The sequence below is a fragment of the Camelus ferus genome, chromosome 29 (genome assembly GCF_009834535.1).
Source record: "Camelus ferus isolate YT-003-E chromosome 29, BCGSAC_Cfer_1.0, whole genome shotgun sequence".
Lineage (NCBI taxonomy): Eukaryota > Metazoa > Chordata > Mammalia > Artiodactyla > Camelidae > Camelus > Camelus ferus.
The window spans coordinates 16,616,549-16,636,636 of record NC_045724.1 but is presented as its reverse complement, the minus strand read 5'-3'; the positions used below and the strand labels follow the sequence as shown (position 1 = coordinate 16,636,636).

Sequence of the window (20,088 nt, the reverse complement as noted above, 5' to 3'; positions counted from 1 at the left end):
ATTTTTTTCAAGTGTATTTAGAACATTTATCAAAATAGATCAAATCCTACACCATAAAAGAAGTTCAAGGATTAAAATCATGCAAAAAGGATTCAATCACGCAAATTACATTTTATAACCACAATGAAATCAAATTAGAAATAAAAAACAAGAATATCTGGCAAATTCCCAGATATTTAAAAAATAAAAACATTGTGCAAGATAACTCAGGGTCCCAGCCATTCAACTCCTAAGTATTTGCCTAAGAAAATGAAAGTATATGTCTATACAAAGACTTGCAGACAAATATCAATAGCAGTTTTATTTTAATAGTCCCAAACTAGAAACAACCCAAATATATACCAACAGGTGATCAGACAAACATAGTGTGGTATCTCCATACATCAGGATACTATTTAGCAATGAAAAGGATGAACTACTGATATGGGCAACAACATGTTTGAATCTCAAAATAATTACGCTTAGTGAAAAAGTCAAATAAAAAAGCAGAGTATATACTGTGCGATTCTACTTAATTCTAAAATTCTGGAATATGCAAACTCATCTATAGTGATAGAAACTTAATTGGTGGCTATCTGGAAATGGGGGCACGAGAAAGATTAGAAATGTATGTAAGGAAAGTTTTGGAGATTTTGCATAAGTTCATTATCTTGATTGTGGTGATGTTTCCATGGGTGTGTTCATATGTCAAAACTTACCAAACTGTGCATGTTAAATATGTGTAGTTTATGAAATGTCAGTTATATCTCAAACTGTTGAAAATACATGTACATAAAATAACAATGTGCAGTAACTTATAAGTAAAGTAACATATGCAAGAAACACATAAACAAAAACACACATATTAAACACATTAGAAAGACTGATTTCCTAAAGTGGAGGAAAGGAGAAAGGCAGTGAAGAACAGGGTAAAAAGAGAATGCATGAATAAATAAATAAGTTTAACCATTACAAGAGTGGGACCTTATATGGTGGGGAAAGGGGAGTGGGAAAAAGAAAGAAATTTACTCGGCTACAATACTATTCCTTTTAGGGATACAAAGAGATAATAAATTCTCTAAGACTCCAAATACAGAATAGCAACAATAGAATCTTTGGACTTTAAGTCATATGAACGAGGAAATATTTCAGAAGACCCTTTTCAGGTATCCCTGGAACAACTCAGAACCCCACCTACTCATTCACTTAAGTATTTACTGAGTACCTACTACGTGCCAGGTCCTATTCATAAGATCAGTAATTTTTCCAATAGACACTCATCATCTCCCTAGTCCTACCTGCTGGGGCTTCCACCTTGGTTGCTGCTGTAGAAGAACCACTAGTAATTCCCCAAGGGCCTAAACTGGATTCTGCTTTCCCTCCTTCTTCAACATACTCCACAGTCCCAGTGCTCCTCTGCGTTGTTACTTGTGCCTGAAATACTCGTGCCTGAAGCTGTTTGAAGGCTTCATGAAATGCCATTTCCATTCGAATATCATTGTTTTGAATTTCATAGTACAAGCCTGAAGGGAAAAAAGATGTTGAAGCAAAATGGGACTATTTCCCACCTTAAATACTGAAGAATTGCAAAATTTCACTTAAATTCCCCACATTTTTACCAAAGCTTAAAACTACATAATGAGTCATTAAAGAGTGGAAAGAAATAGGGAAAATCTTCTAATGAAAGAAAACACATTCATATCACAGGAAAATATCAAACCAAGTAAAGTCCAGGCTACAACATTAGTTGGTTCCAAGCAAGTAGCATCCTCGAAGAAAATTTCTGCCTGCTCATAGTTCTCCATCAGGACAGCCAGGACACCGCACAGCAACAAGCTGAGAAGAATCCACCAACATTATTAACAACGTGGTCTCATGTCACAGCCATGCAACCATGACAATTTCATATAGAAGCTTATTTGCTCCTTCTCATTCCTTATCTCCCTTTCAACCATACCTGTGGATATGATTCTGGTTGAGGGAAAGAGCTTTCCGAAAACACTCCTGTGCTTTGATATTGTCTTCAGTTAGGAGGCAGAAGGCACCATAGTCCAGCCAGTGCTCCAGGTTCTGGGGTTCACGGACCAACCTCTAACACATGAAACATCAAGAGGAACAAGGTTATTGTGACACTACGCCATGTTCTTTATGCACATAACATCACATAGTAAGCACTCCATAAAACTTTTAAATCTCTGAAACTAGAAACTATAATTTCTTTTTTTACCTACCACTGAATTCTAAATGCCTAGCACCGTCACTTCTCTAGCTTATAGTATGTGGTCATTAAATACTTGCTGAAATAATGTAAAAATGAATCTTCGACTCATTGCTTCCTCCTGTCAGTGTTCTGGTCATCATATGCTCATCCAATTACTTGGGAACCTAAAGATTCATTTCATGTTTCATTTTAGAGATTCACATATAATAATTTCTGTCATAGTCTTGAGAAGGCAAGTATAAGATTAGCCACAAATATGTAATAATAAAAGCAGCTCATAATAAGTGAAAACTATAAAACATTGCTGAAAAAAATTTTAAAAGACATAAACAAATGGAAATACATTCCATGTTCACAGATGGGAAGACCTAAATTGTTAAGATATCAATACTGCTCAAAGCAATTTACAGATTCAATGCAATCTCTATCAAACTCCCAACGATGTTTTTTTGCAGAAATATGAAAACTCACTCTAAAATTCATATGGAATCTCAAGGGGCCCTGAATATCCAAAACAGTCTTTAAAAAGAAGGATAAAACTGGAAGACTCATACTTCCTGATTTCAAAACATATAAAGCTACAGTAATCAGTCTGATCCCAGGATAAAGACAGACATGTAGACCAAGGAAACAGAAGAGAGCCCAGAAATAAATCCTAGCATATATGGTCAAATGACTTTTGACAAAGGTGCTAAGACCATTCAATAGGGAAAGGACAGTCTTTTAAACAAAAAGTGCTAAGAAAACTGAACATTCACATGCAAAAGAATGAAGTTGGACCTTTACCTAACATCATATACAAAAAATAACTCAAATGGATCAAAGACCTAAATATAAGGCCTAAAATTACAAAACTCTGAGAAGAAAACATAGAGCAATAGCTTCACAGCATTGGATTTGACAATGATTTCTTGGTTATGATACCAAAGGCACGGCCAATAAAATAAAAATAGACAAATTGGACTTTATCAAGATTAAAACCTTTTGTACATCAGAAGAAACTATCAACAGAATTAAAAGGTAATTCACAGAATGGGAAAACTAGATTTGATGTGGATGTCAGTCAAGTCTTTTCTGAGGGTATGCTGGCATCTATCACCTTGGTAGGAGGTGGGGTTGGAGATGCAGAGGATAGAGCCGGCAACAGATGTAAGGCAGGACTTCCTCTCTGATCATTGGCCATCACTGCTCTGTCAGGGACGGCAGGGATTAGGGGGTGTCTAATTACAAGTCATTGGAGCATAAGCCTTGAGTGTTGGCCTTGGACTGGCTATGTTCCCATTCACCATGTGTTTTTCTCCTTCCTTGCACCAGGACCTTTGTACCACAGGAGCAGAGTGCTGAAGCAAGTAGAGCCCGTGTGCATACTGAGGTCCAACATACTAAATGTGTAGGTGTCAGCAGCTCTTCCCAGATGCAGCCTGTAGTTGAGTCATGGCCACCCCAGATCCAATGCTGCACTGTGGCACAGTCAGAGTGGGGCTGGAGCATTCAGTTGCCCTGGACTGGGGTGCATGGTGAAGCAGTCATGGAAAACCCTGCCACTAGGGCAGACCTCTCTCAGTCCTGCCTTGGGGCAAACCAGCATGCTTGCACTCCTCACAAGAGGGGTCCAGGCTTCCCCACCCTTCCTATCTGCCCAGTGATCCTCCAACCAGCCAAGGCGCTGGCCTCCTCCGCATAGAGACTGCGCTGCCCAGTCTGTGGTTCAACCCAGTTCCCAGGGTATAGGCGAGTGCAGTTTCCCTTTTCCCCTGGGTCTCCTCCCAGGGGTACAGGTCCCAACCTGATCACTTCCCCTCCCCTTCTACTTGATTATGTGTGTATCTTTCTTTCAGCCTATGTTGTACAGGAGTCCTTCTGCCAGTTTTCAGTTATAGTTTTCAGTGAGAATTGTTCCACATTTAAATGTATTTTTATTGTGTTCATGGGGGGGAGGTGAACTCCATGTCCTCTTACTCTTCCGTCTCATTGGTTCATTTTTTGCATATGGATGACCAAAAGTTCTAATACAATTTTTTGAAAAGGCTATTCTTCCTGCATTGAATTTATTTTACAATTTTTGTCAAAAATATAATGGCCTTATTTGTGTGAACCTATTTTTGGACTGTTTTATTGATCTATGTGTCTATCCTTTCATTAATAAGGTTGGATTTTAAACAATCAAAAACTACTATTTATTATACCCATATTGTACAAATAGCTGTAACAACAACTACTGGGAAGGTGTTTAATTACCTCTTCATAGTACACTGTTGCCATTTCAAAGTTCTCATTGACTTCTGCTTCAAATGCAAAGAGTCGAAGCTGTTCACTGCTGATGTAAATGGTTGAAGTAGTGCCTTGAACATCATCTGGCATGGTCTGGTCAGTATCAAGATGTTAGGCAGACAAAATGAATCAATTGGAAGTAGAGAAGTTTTATAAGAACAAATCAGATGCGAGACTCTAGTCATGATATCTAAAATGATAGTGAGGTTTCTTATGGTCTTGCCAATACAGTAAGAGAGTGAGAGTGAACCAAGAGATAAATATCAAGGTTGAAAAAGAAGCTCAGGTATCTGAATACCAACAGTCTGAGCTCATGGAAGTGAATAAAAATTATTTAGGGCAGAACTGCTCCCCTCAAACCTCAAGACAGTCAGAATCCCTAAAATATTTCTAACCTCAAATAGCTTCTTTCATTTTCTCTAGTGTACAGACAAATATTATCATTTTTAGGTGCCATGACTTGGAAAAGTTTGGCAATAACTAGCTAGAGTCTTCAAATATCAAGAGAACATGAGACTAGGGTAAATCTTTGGAAGCTACATCTATTCTTTCAAGAAAAGAAAAGAAAAAAAAAATGTGTCCTTGTAGTGAGAACTCAGGATTTACTCTCTTAACAGCTTTCGTATATATCAAACAGCAGTGTTAACTTAAGTCTTCACACTGTACTTTACATCCCTAGCACTTATTATCTTGTAAATGGAAATTTGCATGTTTTGACCATTTTCTCCAATCTCGCCTTCCTCAACCCCAGGTTTTGTTTTTCTTGAACTCCTTGGAGTATTTGACAATGTTGACCACTTTTTCTTCTTAAAATTTTCTTCTCTTAGATTCTGAGATACCACTGACTTCTGGGTTTTTGCCTTTTCACAACTCACTTATCTCCTTAATTCTTCTCCTCATCCATTCCTTAATGTTGGTGTTTCCTAGGGTTTCTCCGCCAGCTTGTTTCTTTCTCTACTCATATTTTTCTTGGCAGCTTCATCTATGGCCACAGTTTGACTAGCATCTATATACTCATGGTTCCCCAAATCTCATCTCTCTAGCTTGGATCTCACTTGAGCAAAACCCCACTAAGAGCCAATGTTCAACACGGAATTCAACATCACCTGCCTTCCACCAGATTTCTTCATGTTGTATTTCTTGTCCTAGTCAATGGTATTACCAGCTACCCAGTGGGGCATTAAAGTTAAGCATCTGTTCCTCTTTTGTATGTAATAACCAGTTAAAATAATCAGCTTCACCACCTCTAACCCATCCTATATAATGCTATCCAAGGGTTTTTGGTTTTTGTTTTTTTTTTTTGGTAAAATGTAAATCTAACAATACTATTTCCTAGCACATAATTCAACTTAATTGCATCCAACTTCTAAGAATGGACAAGGTCAAAACTTCTTGGTGTTACATACAAGGCCTCCCTGCCTACTCCCCACTCCCCCACTAAGAACTGATTCCTGGCTTCATCATCTATTTCTCTGTCCCTCAACCACTTCAACCTGTGCTATATGCCATATTCTTCCAAGTTCCAAGACTTTGTGATGTTCTCTATGATTCAAATGCTCTGAAACATTTACCTGGAGAACTTCCTTTTAGCCTTCAAGGCCCAGCTCAAGTCACAGGTTCTCTGTGAATCCTTTCCTAAAAGATCTCAGGGTGAATTTGCTCACTTTTTCTTTAGGCATTCCCTAATGTGCTCTACCATGGACACATCTCTGTCACAGCACTTACCTCACTCTACTTTAGTTACCTGTATTTTGTGCCTGTCTCCTCTACTAGACAGGGGATCCTTGGGGACTTAGGCAACATTACCTTATGCTCATGCTCAATTCTCAATTCCTTTCCAAATCAAATCATTCAAATCATCTCTGCCAGATTGTTCTCTTAACCCTAGGACACTGGACACTCCTCTCCTCCCTCTTTCAGGAAGGCTAAACAGGTGAAAGAAAAAGTGATGGTGGCAAAGAAGAAAAAAGCAGTGAAGGAAAGAACAGATAGAATAGAGGCTATAAGGAGGCAGAGCTGGTTAGAGACTACTAAGGAGGCAAAAAAGATTTTGATTTTGTCATTGTTTTCAAACAAATCACAATGGCATACATTAAAAAATGAACAAATGAAGGCAAGATAAAAGTTGTGCAAATATAAACAGACAAGTGGGAAGAGAGCAGATTATCAGTCAATTAGAGAAGGAATGTTTGAAGTGTCATTGTCATTCAGGCATAATATCTGAAAACTCATAGTTTTTCTTTATCAATCTTGAAGAAAAAGTTGAGAATTGCAGACATTCACAGAATAAATTGAACGATAATTTTTGTTTCACAATTTACATAGCTGATTTTATTTTTATCCCTCAACTTTATGTCAGTTATAAATTTTTCTAGGAAGTTGAAAGAAGATACTCCTTTTTTTTTCCAAAAAATAGCCTTATAGTTTAGGCAGTTTCTTATTCATCTTGGTGTTTCCAGTGCCTAGCATGGAGCAGACACCTCAATAAATGTTTGTGGAATTAAAGAAGAAAAGAAGAAAGAAAGGAAGGAATCATTCAGAGGAGACCCTGAGGACCTACCGAGAAAAAGAAGGGTTCTTAGTTCTTGAGCACCTACCTGATTTAAGGCCACATGCATCTGATCTACCAAGAACACATAGAGCTCACTAATAAATGTTTGCAGTTCTTCCTGGCTTTCAAATGATGTTGTCTTCAAGTACTTCTCTCTCACAATCTTTACCACAGCATGCTGCAAGAGACACAGACCACCATCCGATAACACAGTCCAGCACGATGTTAATAGCACAGACCTCCCCTGAGCTTCTGATCTAAGGCTCATCAGAACTCCAGAAGGTAATTAGTTTCCCTTGGTGACTGCTAGACTGTTGGCTCTCTGATTTTCCCCTGGTCAGCATACTCCACATAGCTTCCTTTCTTGACATCACCATCATCACTAATATGGTCAATACAGTACTCAGACTGTGTGAAGAGTCATAAAGCTAAAGAAAATCCTAGCATTATGTTTATGCACTACGTTTCTCATGGTGGCCACTGATTCAACAGAGAAAAGGAGAAAAGCATGATTTTAGAATCTGGAGAATGGAATCCTGTTCAAATCCTGCCACTGTCCAACCTCACAAATTATTTTACATTTGGTACTTCAATTTTCTCATTTGTTAAACAGATATGTACTTCTGGTAATACTATCCTATTTCAGAAGATGATTGAGAAGCCAGAGAAATAATAGGTGGTGAATCTTACAATGCAGTACAAATAACATTTTGCTATAGCCAGAAAAGCTTCTTTTTTTCTCCCTAAGTAAACATTATTGCCAGGTTTTGTACTTAAATACTTTCCATGCATTATCTTATTTAATTCTCATAATGACCCCATGTAATAATATCAATATCATTTCTCATTATTAGGCAAAGAAATTGAGGCTCAGAGAGATAAATTCACTTGACCAAGGTTATCCAGTTAGTAATGGTGAAACCAGGAATCAAACTGAGGTGTGACTTTGCCACGTGAGAAAAGCCTCTTGCCTCCGTGAGCATCAGTTATTTTTCACTTTATTACTTCCATGTGCTTTCTTTGTATCTGTTTAGTACAGTACAGGGCACATAGTAAATGTGCATAGAGAGGAAGTGCATTGTAGCAGATAAGAACATGAGTCTGGAGCCAGACCACCCGAATTTGCATCCTGTCTTTGACCTTTACTAACTCTATGATCTTGAGCAAATTATTTAACCAACTAATGTTGCATTTCTCCATCTGTAAAATGGGAGTACCTACCTCATAGGGTTGTTGTGACGATTAAATTAGTAAAATGTGTAACATTTACAAGTTTGGTATACAGCAAACACTCAGTAAATGTTACTATTAATATTCAAGATATTATTATTAAGTAAATATTTCCCAAATCTCAGTGATTCTATGGACTAAGAAAAGGTTTGTAATAGAAGACAGAGATAATTAGTCATGGAATCAGTGTCAGGTTCAGAGTTTCTGCCTGCTAGTGCAACATGAAATCTGGACCAGAATCTGGCCCAGCTTCAAGTGAAGAATAAGTTTCTTAAAAGCTCACACTCAGTATAAATACTGAACAATTCCATTATATATACTCATGTATGACTGAAGCATTGTGCTGTACACCAGAAGTTGACACAACATTGTAAACTGACCATACTTAATAAAATAATTATTTATTCATTTAATTAAAATGCAAAAAAAAAAAAGTACTGAACAATTCCAAGGCTCTGCAGGAGTGGAGCTTCTCCAGACACTCTGTCATAGAGAAAGTAGCCCTTTGAATCAACAGCAAGAATGGTGGAGCATAGCTGAACACAACCAAAGAAAAAATGATAACTAGATATGTAGAGAAGATGTTTCATAAAAACTCATGTGTTAGAGCAGGCAGATAGCTAGATATGAGCAGAGAAAGGGAAATGCAGGCCAAATGGCAGGAATTGGACAGAAAGGAGAGACAGGCCCAACGCAGGAAACCATACATCATGTAAGCAACAGGGATCCCTGGGCAGAGAAAGAAAAGCAGGAACTTCTGGGCTGATAAGTGGTCACAACTTTGGGGGTGATAAGTGGCCTGGAGGCCAACAAAGAAAGGTTGGGAAAGGCAGGAATCTCCAGTGTCCGAATGTAACCTTTTACTCATTATGCCCTCATCTCAATAAAATTAGCCTTGCAGATTAGAAGTACCCATCATGCACCAACGTCATGACACTTCTGGTCCAGACTAAATAAGGATAAGAATCCCTCTTCCCTTTGGGAAGGTGGAGTTGGGATGAAAGTCAGGGAATATGACCCCAGACCCTTCCCTCCCTAGTGAATATTCTGCCCATTTTTACACCCAATGTAACCAACCTGCCAAGAAAACTCAGGCAGCCACTCACCTGAGCCTGCCAGCTCTCCCCTTGAGAGGGTAGTATCCATCCTTTAATAAATTCTCACTTTACTTTCTTACTACGTCTTGTCTCTGAATTCTTTCTGGGATGGGACAAGAACCTGGAACACCGGTTATATCCACCGGCAATACATGGACTAATTAAATAAATTAGTATTTACCTTGAGTTGTTCTTTGAAAGCAAAATATTTCCCAGAGCAATTAAGTTCATAGTTGAGCTGGCACTTCTGCTCCTCCAGGGTTTCACTATCCATATCACTCCCCAGTTTGGCTACCTGTTTTCCAAACATCCTGTGATACTCATCCAGAATGGCTCTAGAAATGTTCTTGATCTGCATGTGGTAGTCACTCACTGCCTAGGAAAATACAAAATGGCTGGTAAAGAGACTTCAAAGAGGTCAAGATCTGGATGGAAGTCTGAAACTGGTTTGGGTTTTACATTCAATAATACTTTAGGTATAAATTGCCCTTTTCTTCCCAGCTCAAAGACTATCAGCCAAAGATTAAACACTGTATGCCGTTGGTCACAAATAGAAGCAGGAAGGAAAACCTGTGAAGCTGTAATTTCTCACCTCTTCTGGAAAACATACTGAAAAGACCATGCCTTATTTGCAAATGGGTGCACTCAACATCTTATTATTTAAGAGTTTCACCTTGGCTTTGGCACTTGCCTTCTGAGCTCCTCCTGTCCGACGGGTAAGAGGTGGCCTTGGAGGAATCATTTCCTTGACCCTGTATCAAAAAAGAAAAACAAAAAACCCCACAAAAAATTTTATTATATGGAGATTTATGCAAAAAAAAAGATAAGTGGTTGCTGAGGGCTGGGGTGCAGGGTGTTGGTTGGGGACTGGCCTGAGGGTTGGGAGGAAATGTAAAGTGACTGCTAATGCCTATGGTTTTCTTTTAGAGATAATAAAAATGTTATAAAGTTGACTACGGTGATGGCTGTTTAACCCTGTGAGTACACTAAAAGCCATTGAATTGTATTATTTAAATGGGTGAAGGTAAATTTGGTTATGTAAATTATACCTCAATAAAGCTGTAATTTTTTCAAATTAAAAATTAACTGAAGGATGGAGTGGTAGATGCAGGGATGCCAGGTGAGAGACTGCTATGGTTCTGACCAGAATTGTGAGAATTAGATAATACATATCTGGAGTTCAGGAGAGAGGTTCAGTCTTGATATATAAATTTGGGAGCCATCAGCATATAGTTGATATTTAGAGACATGAAACTGGAAAGAAACCAAGGGAGTGAGTGTAGAATGAAAAGAAATCCAAGATCTGAGCTCTGAGGGACTCCAACATTTAGAGGCCAGAGAGATAAAGAAGGCCAGTGAGGAAGAAATAAAATCAGGAGAGTATTGTGTCCTGAAGTCAGGTAAATAACGTGTTTCAAGGAAGATTGAATAGTTAAACACTAATCACTGGTCACAATGACCCTGAGAACAAACCATTGGATTTAATAATGTGGTGGTCACTAATGGTCTTGCTAAGAATATTTATCCAAAGAGAAGTTACTGGAAGTGAATTACTAGGTTAAAAAACTGCATGCATTTGTATTTTAATAGCTTTTACCAAATTGTCCTCTGCAGGAGTTCTATCAATTTATACTCTGAATAGTTTGTATCAGAGGACCTGTTTCCAAATATTCTCATCAACAACATGAGTTATCAAGCCTTTTTAATCGTCACAATTTTAAAAAAAATCAAGGCATTTCAGGGTAGTTTTAATTTGCAGTACTTTTATTATGAAATTAGTTGAACTTCTTCTCATGTTTAAGAATATTATTACACATTGACATAGATTCAGCAGTCTGGTACACACATGCCTCAGCCAGGAACCAAAGGCAAATAATCTTTATGAATATTGTGTCCAACTTTCTCTCACTGACATTCTAATTAGCCTTTGCTCTATAATACTGTCACATGAGCTAGCTTAGAGGAGAAATCTGCTTTCCACCTCCCTACAGCCAAAGAAAAAACTTATAGCTAATAACCTTTCTCATATAAAGAGTTCAATAATATTCTAAAGTTGATACACAGCATAATTTGAGAAGTACTATATATAGTTAAGTCAAATTGATTTTCAAAAAGTCAGAGGAGATGTTAAAACATAAATTTTAAGAAAAACTCATTGATATAGATAATAGATTGATAGTTGTTAGAGGCAGGGTTGGGGAGCAGGAGAAATGGGTGAAGGGGGTCAAATGGTACAAACTTCCAGTTATAAAATAAATAAATGGGGATGTAATATAAAACATGGTGACTATAGCTAGAACACTCTATTTTATGTCTGAAAATTAAGAGAGCAGATCTTAAAAGCTCACATTATTAGGAAAAAATGTATCACTATGTATGACCACAGATGTTAACTAGACTTATTGTGGTGATCATTTCAAAACATACACAAATATTGAACCATTATGTTGTACACCTGAAACTAATATAACAGTATATGTCAAATATAATTCAATTTTTAAAAATCATAAGAATTTGCTTCTGTATTTAGTGTAAAAGTTTCATTAACAATGCTGTTATTCTGTCACTCAGAATTCCCTATGTAGAAGCTTGAATGAGAAATTTGTTCTAGAATTTAATGCAAGGAAAAAAATATGGTCTCTTCTGGGACTAGTGTGCATCTACCTTTATGATTAGAATTGCATAACTTAAAGGGCTTCCCTTTTTGTTAGATAGCTCAGACTTGATGTCTATTCATGAAAGCCCTATTTAATACTTTCTTCCTTTTTGTTTCCATGACTTGTGTTTTTAACTTTCTATTTCTAGATTATCAACCTTATTTTACATATATAATTTATGGTAAATATTTTCAATTTATTTTTGAAGGGGCTAAATGTAAAATGTAAAGAAGTTTAAGGACTATCTGGTATAAAAGATGAATGCACCATTGACAGCAGGTAATTTTCAAAAGGAGATTTCCAAATGACTAACAAATATGTGAAAAAATGTTTAAGCTCACAAAAACATGTATAATGTGAATTAAGATAAGATAATTTCTTTCCCTGTAAAAATAAAAATTATTGTGTTAGTGAATGTATGAGGAAACAGCAGTCTCATACATCACTGGTGGAACTGCAAACTTTTGGGAAGGCAATTGGATGATACTTGCCAAAAGCCTTAAAATTATCTGTAGTAAATAGTTTCCAAGATGGAAGTTATCATTTGCTTTCATCCTTCACTGAGTGTGGTGCTCCTCATGAGGTCTAGATGTCAGCAAAATGGCAGATTAGATAACTCCAAGCTCCCATCCCTCCACAAGAGCTTTGAAAAAATAACCAGAAACTGTCAGAACCAACTTTGTCAGAAGTCTGGAAGGCAGTCAAAGGTTTACAACAACCAAGCAAATACTGAATCAAGAAAAAGGCAAACAAAAAATAGTAGGAAAGCCTTGTGGCATTTTCAATTGACCCTGCCTCACCTCAGTGGCAGTCTTACAGATGGCTACCTGTATTTCAAGTGTGGCACACTGGCCCCTGATTCTGGAGGAGCAGAACAGACCTTATTCTCAAGTTACTGGGTTTGTTCTAACCTGTCTGGGGCTACCCAAAGGAATGAATAGAACAACCAGACATGAGATCAACAAGGTGATAAGGGAGTTTAACAACGGTATAAATCAATTAGGCCTAACAAACATATACAGAACACTACCCAACATTCTTCTCACAGAGTACACATTCTTCTCTAGTACACATGGCACATTCTGAAGGATAGGCAATATATTAGGCAACAAAACAAATCTCAGTAAATTGGAAAAAACTGAAATCATACAAAGTATATTTTCTAATCACAATAGAATGAAACGAGAAACCAATAACTGGAAGGAAATCAGAAAATACACAAATATGTGTAAATTAAGCAACTCACTTTTAAATATGTCAAAGAATATGTCAAAGAAGAAACCCAAGAGAATGAGAAAATACCTTGAGATTAATAAAAACAAAATACAACATATCAAAACTTATGGGATGCAGTGAAAAAAGGGCTAAAGGAAAATTTATAGATCTAAATGCATACAATAAAAAGATGAAAATAATCAGTAATCTAACTGTATACCTTAAAGAACTAGAAAAGAAGAGCATACGAAACCAATAATGATTAGAGTGGTGATAAATAAAACAGAGAAAAAAAATAAAGTTAACAAAACCCAAAAGCTAGTCCCTTGAAAAGATCAGTAAAACTGGTATATTTTTAGGTAGATGAACTAAGAAAAAAGAACAAAGAATCAAATTACTAAAATCAGAAATGAAAATGGAGACATTACTCCCCACTTTACATAGACAAAAAGGATAATAAGAATATGAAAACGGATATATGTATGTATATTTATGACTGGGACATAATGCTGTATACCAGAAATTGACACATCATAATTGACTATATTTCAATTTAAAAGAAAAGGATAATATGAGAATACTATGAATAATTATACATCAACAAATTGGATAACCTAGATGAAATGGACAACTTCCTAGAGACACAATCAAAGCACTGTGATACAATATAAAAAGTTTTTTAAATTATATACATTTATATGTGACAAGGGTGTGTGTGTGTGTGTGTGTGTGTGTGTGTGTGTGTGTAATACAGAGACTATCATAGCTCCAGAAGGATAAATACTAAGATGTCAAAAGTGGTTATTCCTGGGTGAGTAATAACCCAGTAAAAACCCAGAAATAAATAAAGCTGGGTGTTTTTAGATACTTTCTTGCTGATTTTGAATTTCTCAAATGTTTTTTAATTGGCATATACTGTTTTATAACAAGAAAACAAATAAAAGAAACCTCATCTAAAAAAAAAAAAACCAGAAAACTGTCTGTTGCTTAGCCCAGGAAAAATTACATTTATGTGGACAAAACAACTTCCTTTTATTTATACCAAAATTGTTTTGCAAAACAAGTATGAGAACCATTGCTACATACCTTCTGGCTAGCTCCTCTGGCATGCGCTTCGGAACCAAGGCTTTGTCCAGCTGAATCTCCAACACAATGTATGTCCCTGCTTCTACATATTGCTGTAAACACATTTTTCTGTAATGTATTATTTCCAGAAAGACAGATACTTATGAAAATTTTTAGTAACATAAGATAATGCTCACAATGTAAGTGAGAAAATTGCATATACAACTACATATATAGTGTGACTGTGACAAACTATTTTTTACATAGAAAAATAACTGGAAAGAAAAATAGCAACAGTGATTATTTCTTGCAGAAAAAAAGGTTTTCAATTTTATTCTTAGGAACTTCTACCCCAGATGAAGCCTTGTTTAATTTATCTGATACTGTTCTTGGAACTGTTTCAAATGAATGACATTCTTTCTTCCACCAAATCTGTTTCGTGAGTCTTGAAGAAACAGTTTTCTCATAACCTTCTGACATTCCCACCCACACCCTCATAAGCACCATCTATCAACTTCAAACTGATGGATATTTCTACCTAGATTTTTGCAAACAGCATCCTAAATACATGTCCAAAACTGAACTTATCATTTCTCCTGTATAAACTTCTATTTTGACTTTTCTCTTAATGATTTTATCATCCTTCCAGAAAGCGAGGCTTGAAACCTGAGTTATGTTTAACTTTTCTTCCTCAACACTCCAAAGCTTTCCAATTCTACATTTTGCCTCTGCAGGTTTCTGACTTTCTTGACTACAACCTCTTCCCTAAATTAAACTGTCATCAACACTTATCTGTACTGTAAGAAAAACCTATAAACTGATGTCTGAAGCCCCTACCACAACTTCAATCTCTCTTTTCCACATCCTAGCAAGAGAACTGCCCTGAAACACTCATGAAATCTTATTTCTATGTGACAAAAACCTTTAATGTGAGTCTCCAAGATAAGGCTTAAGAGTCCCTCATCACCTATAGAATGAAGCCCAAACTTTGTAGCAAGCCTTTCAAAGTCTACAACCCAACTCAGCCTCTCTCTTCTTCTCATCTCCTTCTAGAACCATTCTTTTCATTTCTATACCACACACTGAATTAACTGATGTACCTTGAATTTATTACCTTCTTTGTGCTTTGACTCAAGCTATTCTCTGGCCCTGAAATTCCTCTCCTCCCATCTTCATCTGACAAAAGAGTTCTCTTTCACACCTTAGCTCTTCCTGAAGCCTTCTGAGACTGCCGCATCTGACTGCTCTGAGCCCACACAGCACTTTCATTTGTACTTCCATTACAGCATTCATCAAGATTCTGTATTACAGTTAGTTATGTACCAGTCTGCTTTGCCCACCAGAGTGCTGAGTGTCCTGAGAACAAATGAATAAATGCTGCAGATGATACATCTTTGGATCCCTCATAATGCTTAATATACTACAAACAATAAAAGATACACATTTTTAAAGCTAGAAAGGACCTTAAAGTTAACCCGGTACCCACTCCTTTTAGAGAGTCTCAACAAGACAATGAAATTTACCAAAAGTTATAAACTATCATGGCAAATATGGAATGGTTATTCAGATAATGAGCATTTTCCTGAGCATTTTCCACTATTCCATACTGTATTGCTCAGTAAAGGACTGATGAATTTAAACTTAATTTTAAAACTCTTTATGCATACTTACCTGTCCTTCTGGATTGTTGCATAGAGAAGGTTCAATTTCCAAAGGAGTATCTGAGCTCTGAGATTTTATGCTAGATGCTTGCTGAAAGAAAATGAACACACTTCAAACAGTGAATTCTTACATAGTCTTCACAATTGCAGGAGCAAGGATCATTCTGTTGCATCAAAATGCAAACTAAGTTGAGGAAATTCACCAGATTGAGAAATCAGTGCAAGCCCCTGGAATGGAACAAAACCTACAAAATCATCACTTTCCAAAAAACCTACCACATCTCCAGGCCTAGACTTTCCTTCCATATCCTTTTCTTTGACTGCTTTATCTTCTTTCAGGTTCTTAGAAGCAACTTGTTTGGGCAGTGGAGAATTAATTCCTCCTATTTTATTATTCTGAATCAAATGATGGCCAGCATCTCGGAACAAGCTAAGTAAACACTTGGTCTGAAAAGAGAGAAACAAACAAAAAATGCAATGCATCACAGGCAAATGAGACAAACTCAAAAGAAACTCATATTATTCTTTAACATCATTTAGTTTTCTGGATAACTTCAATATCGTAGAAGTAGAAATAGACAGAAGAAGTAAAAAGCTTCATTGCTTTACCATACTTGCTGAACAGGTGAAACTATCACAGAAAATTAGCTACCTACTCTTATTTTTTAAATTAGCAAGAGAACTTTCAACCTGACTTGATTTGGTGTCTCATAAATTTTACCAGAAAGCTTTTAAACTTTAACACATAATTTCAAATTAACTTTAAGTGGTAGAATTTATTTCTGTACAAGAAATATTATCTGCTTAATTACTACTAGTCTATCAATTATAATTGGAAGAACAGTGCAAGTTTAAATTTCGAAGGAACCTTGTATGGGGGAAAATTCAAACTACAGATAAATGACTGGAAAATAAGCTTAAAATAATTTTTAAATTTTACAGCATGCATGAATCTAAATATGACTTATGCTGAGTGAAAGAACAAGACCCCCCCCAAAAAAAAAACAGAGAGAGAGAAGGAATGGACAGAAGTGGGAGAGAAGAAAAACAGATGATGATAATGGATATTTTCACTATCTTGATTGTGGTGATAGTTTCACAGATATAAACCTACATCAAAAGTTTAAATTTGTACATTTTAAATATATGCAGTTATTATATGTTAGTTATATCTCAGTAAACCTTCTAAAAGATAGTCCAACTCTATTAAAAAATTGTAAATACTAAATATCACTCACAATGCTACTACTTCTACCAAAATTCCTGTACTTCATATATTCTAAGATGCAACATTTTTCAAATATTAACATCTCTGGAAATGAGAACATTTCATATAAGTGGTATTGTACAATACGCTGTCACTGTGTCTGCCTTCTTCCACTTAGCATAATGTTTTTGAGGTTTATCCACATTGTAGCATGTATCAGTCATTCTTTTTTTAAACAGTTTTATTGAGATATAATTAATATTCCTTATAATTCACCCATTTAAAATGTAGTCAAAATTTAGTAACTTTGATATATTACATTAATTTCTTTTTATTGACTATTTAGCATATCTTCCCTAGTATAGACATGCCACAATTTGTTCACTGATTCACTGGTTGTGGGCATCTGGACTGTTATGAGTCTTTAGCAATGAGGAGTAATGCTGCTATCCATTCACATACACATCTTTATGTAAGTACAGATTTTCATTTCTCTTGGGTAGGTTCCTAGGAATGATTTGCTCAGTTGTATGGTAAGCTTATGTTTAACATGGATTTTCTACATGGTTGTTCTGTAAGTATTGACAGTAGAATACTGAAATTTCTTAAAGTTACTATCAAATTGTCTATTATGCCTTTCACCTTTCTTGGGATTGGCTTCATGTATCATGAGGTTCTGTTGTTAAGTGTATATACATTTATAGTTTATACATAATAATTTATAATTTATAAATCTTATCTTCCTGGTTAATTGACCTTTTAATCATTACGACATGCCACTCTACGTCTTTAGTAATATTTCTCATCTTGAACTCTATTTTGTCTGATATAAATATACCCATTCTGCTCTGTTATGTTTTCCACTTGCATAGTATATCTTTTCCATTCTTTTACTTCACCTTATGTGTGTCTGAATCAAAATGTATCTGTTACGGACAGCATATCATGAATCTTGAATTTTTTTTACTGTAGTATAATTGATTTACAATACTGTCAGTTTCAGGTGTACAGAAAAGTGATTCAGATATATATATATTTTCAGATTATTTACCATTATAGGTTATTCTAAGATACTGAATATAATTCCTTGTGTTCTATAGTCTATCCTTGCTGCTTATCTATTTTACATACAGTAGTTTGTATCTGTTAATCCCATACTTCTAATTTATCCCTCCTCCCACTTTCTTTCCCCTTTCATAATCATAAGTTTGTTTTCTATGTCAGAGTCTGTTTCTGTTTTGTATATAGATTCATTTGTATTATTTTTTAGATTCCACATATAAGTGGTATCATATAACATTTGTCTTTTTCGAATCGATTTTTCTGAATCCAGTCTCATAATCTCTGTCCCTTCATTGGGGTGTTTAGACTACTCACATATAACGTTATTGTTGAAATATTTACATTTATATTTGCCTTTTTGGTATTTGTTTTCTATATATCTTCTGTCTTTTTTGTTCCTCTGTTACTCCTTTAAACGCCTTCTTTTAATGTTAAATAAATATATGTACTTGTGAGTATGTGTATGGCATATGTACACATACACTTTTCTTAGTGGTTGCTTTAGGGATTACAATATGCATCCAAACTAACCGTAATCTATTTTACATTGATCCTAACTTAATTCTGGTAAAATGCGGAAACTATACTGCACTATAGCTCCATTCTATCCTCCCTCCTACGGTACTATTATCATATAAATTAGATCTGTGTATGTTACAAACCAAATAATATAATTAATGCTTTATACAATCAAGTCTTTCAAAGAAGTTAAGAACAAAAATAAGAAAAAATATATTTCTAAAATCTTTTATACTAACTTACATTTAAACATTTCTAGTGCAGTTCATTTCTTCTTGTAGATTTAATATACAATTTGGTTTATATCCTTTCAAGCTGAAGGACATCCTTTAGTAATTCTGGCAAGATAGGTTTGTTAACAACAGATTCTTTCAATACTTATTTATCTACAGATGTCTTTATCTCGCCTTCATTTTTGGTTGACAGCTTTTTCCTTCAGCACTTTGAATCTGTTATTCCACTGCCTTCTGGATTCCACTGTTTCAGATGAAAAATCAGTTGTTAACCATGTTGGTACTCCTCTGTAAGTGATGAGTTGTTTTTCTCCTGTTGAATTCATGATTTTCTCTTTTTCTTTCAATAGGTCACTGTAATGTATATTGTAGATCTCCACAGGCTTATCCTACCTGGAATTCTATGAACTTCTTGGATATGTAGATTAACATTTTCATCAAACAGGGGATTTTTTAGACATTATTTTTTCATATATCATTCCTGCCTCTTTCTCTTTTCTCCTAGGACTTGCCTTACAATATGCTGGTTGCTCTCCACTGAGATCTCCATTTCAACCAACAACATTGTTGGGCATGGGTCCTTCACCCACTGCTTTAAATTATGTGAGCCTTCTCTGTGGCAGCAAAGTTGCTGGTCCTCTCAACCCATCCTGCCCTAGAAGAATTATTGCACTGATTAAGCTAAAATAGAGCAGGGGGAGAAGGGAGGTAGTTTGAGAACAGACCTAGGCAACAATGCCTCAAATTCCACAGTTTTTCGTGCATTACTGCTTCTCAGTTTTTTGATGCCTTTGGTCAATTTCCAGTGCACTGAAATGGCATTTTGTCAATTTGTCTAGCTTTACAGTTGCTTTCACGGGGAGAAAATTTGATAACCTCCTCACTCAGACGTAGCCAGAAATATTTTTTCCTCAATATTTTTCATATATTTTAAAAATTACGATTATATTTTTTAAAAAGTTATGATCATAGTGACTATACTTTTATATCCTGATTTTTCATTTAACAGTCTATCACATGCATCCTCTCATATTTTTTTAATTTTCATAAGGATAATTTTTAATGTATGTACAACAGTCTCCTATTATGTGGGTATAATAAAATAGGTAAAAATGTCTGC

The 20,088-nt window shown here is 35.7% G+C and overlaps 1 protein-coding gene across 1 annotated transcript in view; it reads right to left on the bottom strand.

Annotated features, from left to right (window-relative positions):
- The window catches only part of CFAP70 (cilia and flagella associated protein 70), a 71,631-nt gene that overhangs the window by 24,852 nt on the left and 26,691 nt on the right, over window positions 1–20,088 (bottom strand). Inside the window, exons 12-21 of the mRNA XM_032469862.1 lie at window positions 16,224–16,394; window positions 15,958–16,038; window positions 14,308–14,415; window positions 10,023–10,101; window positions 9,531–9,721; window positions 7,069–7,200; window positions 4,439–4,564; window positions 1,937–2,070; window positions 1,700–1,815; window positions 1,278–1,502 (exon numbers count right to left, since the gene is read on the bottom strand). Of these exons, the coding sequence (XP_032325753.1) occupies window positions 1,278–1,502; window positions 1,700–1,815; window positions 1,937–2,070; window positions 4,439–4,564; window positions 7,069–7,200; window positions 9,531–9,721; window positions 10,023–10,101; window positions 14,308–14,415; window positions 15,958–16,038; window positions 16,224–16,394 (1,363 nt within the window). The remainder of the gene's footprint in view (window positions 1–1,277; window positions 1,503–1,699; window positions 1,816–1,936; window positions 2,071–4,438; window positions 4,565–7,068; window positions 7,201–9,530; window positions 9,722–10,022; window positions 10,102–14,307; window positions 14,416–15,957; window positions 16,039–16,223; window positions 16,395–20,088) is intronic.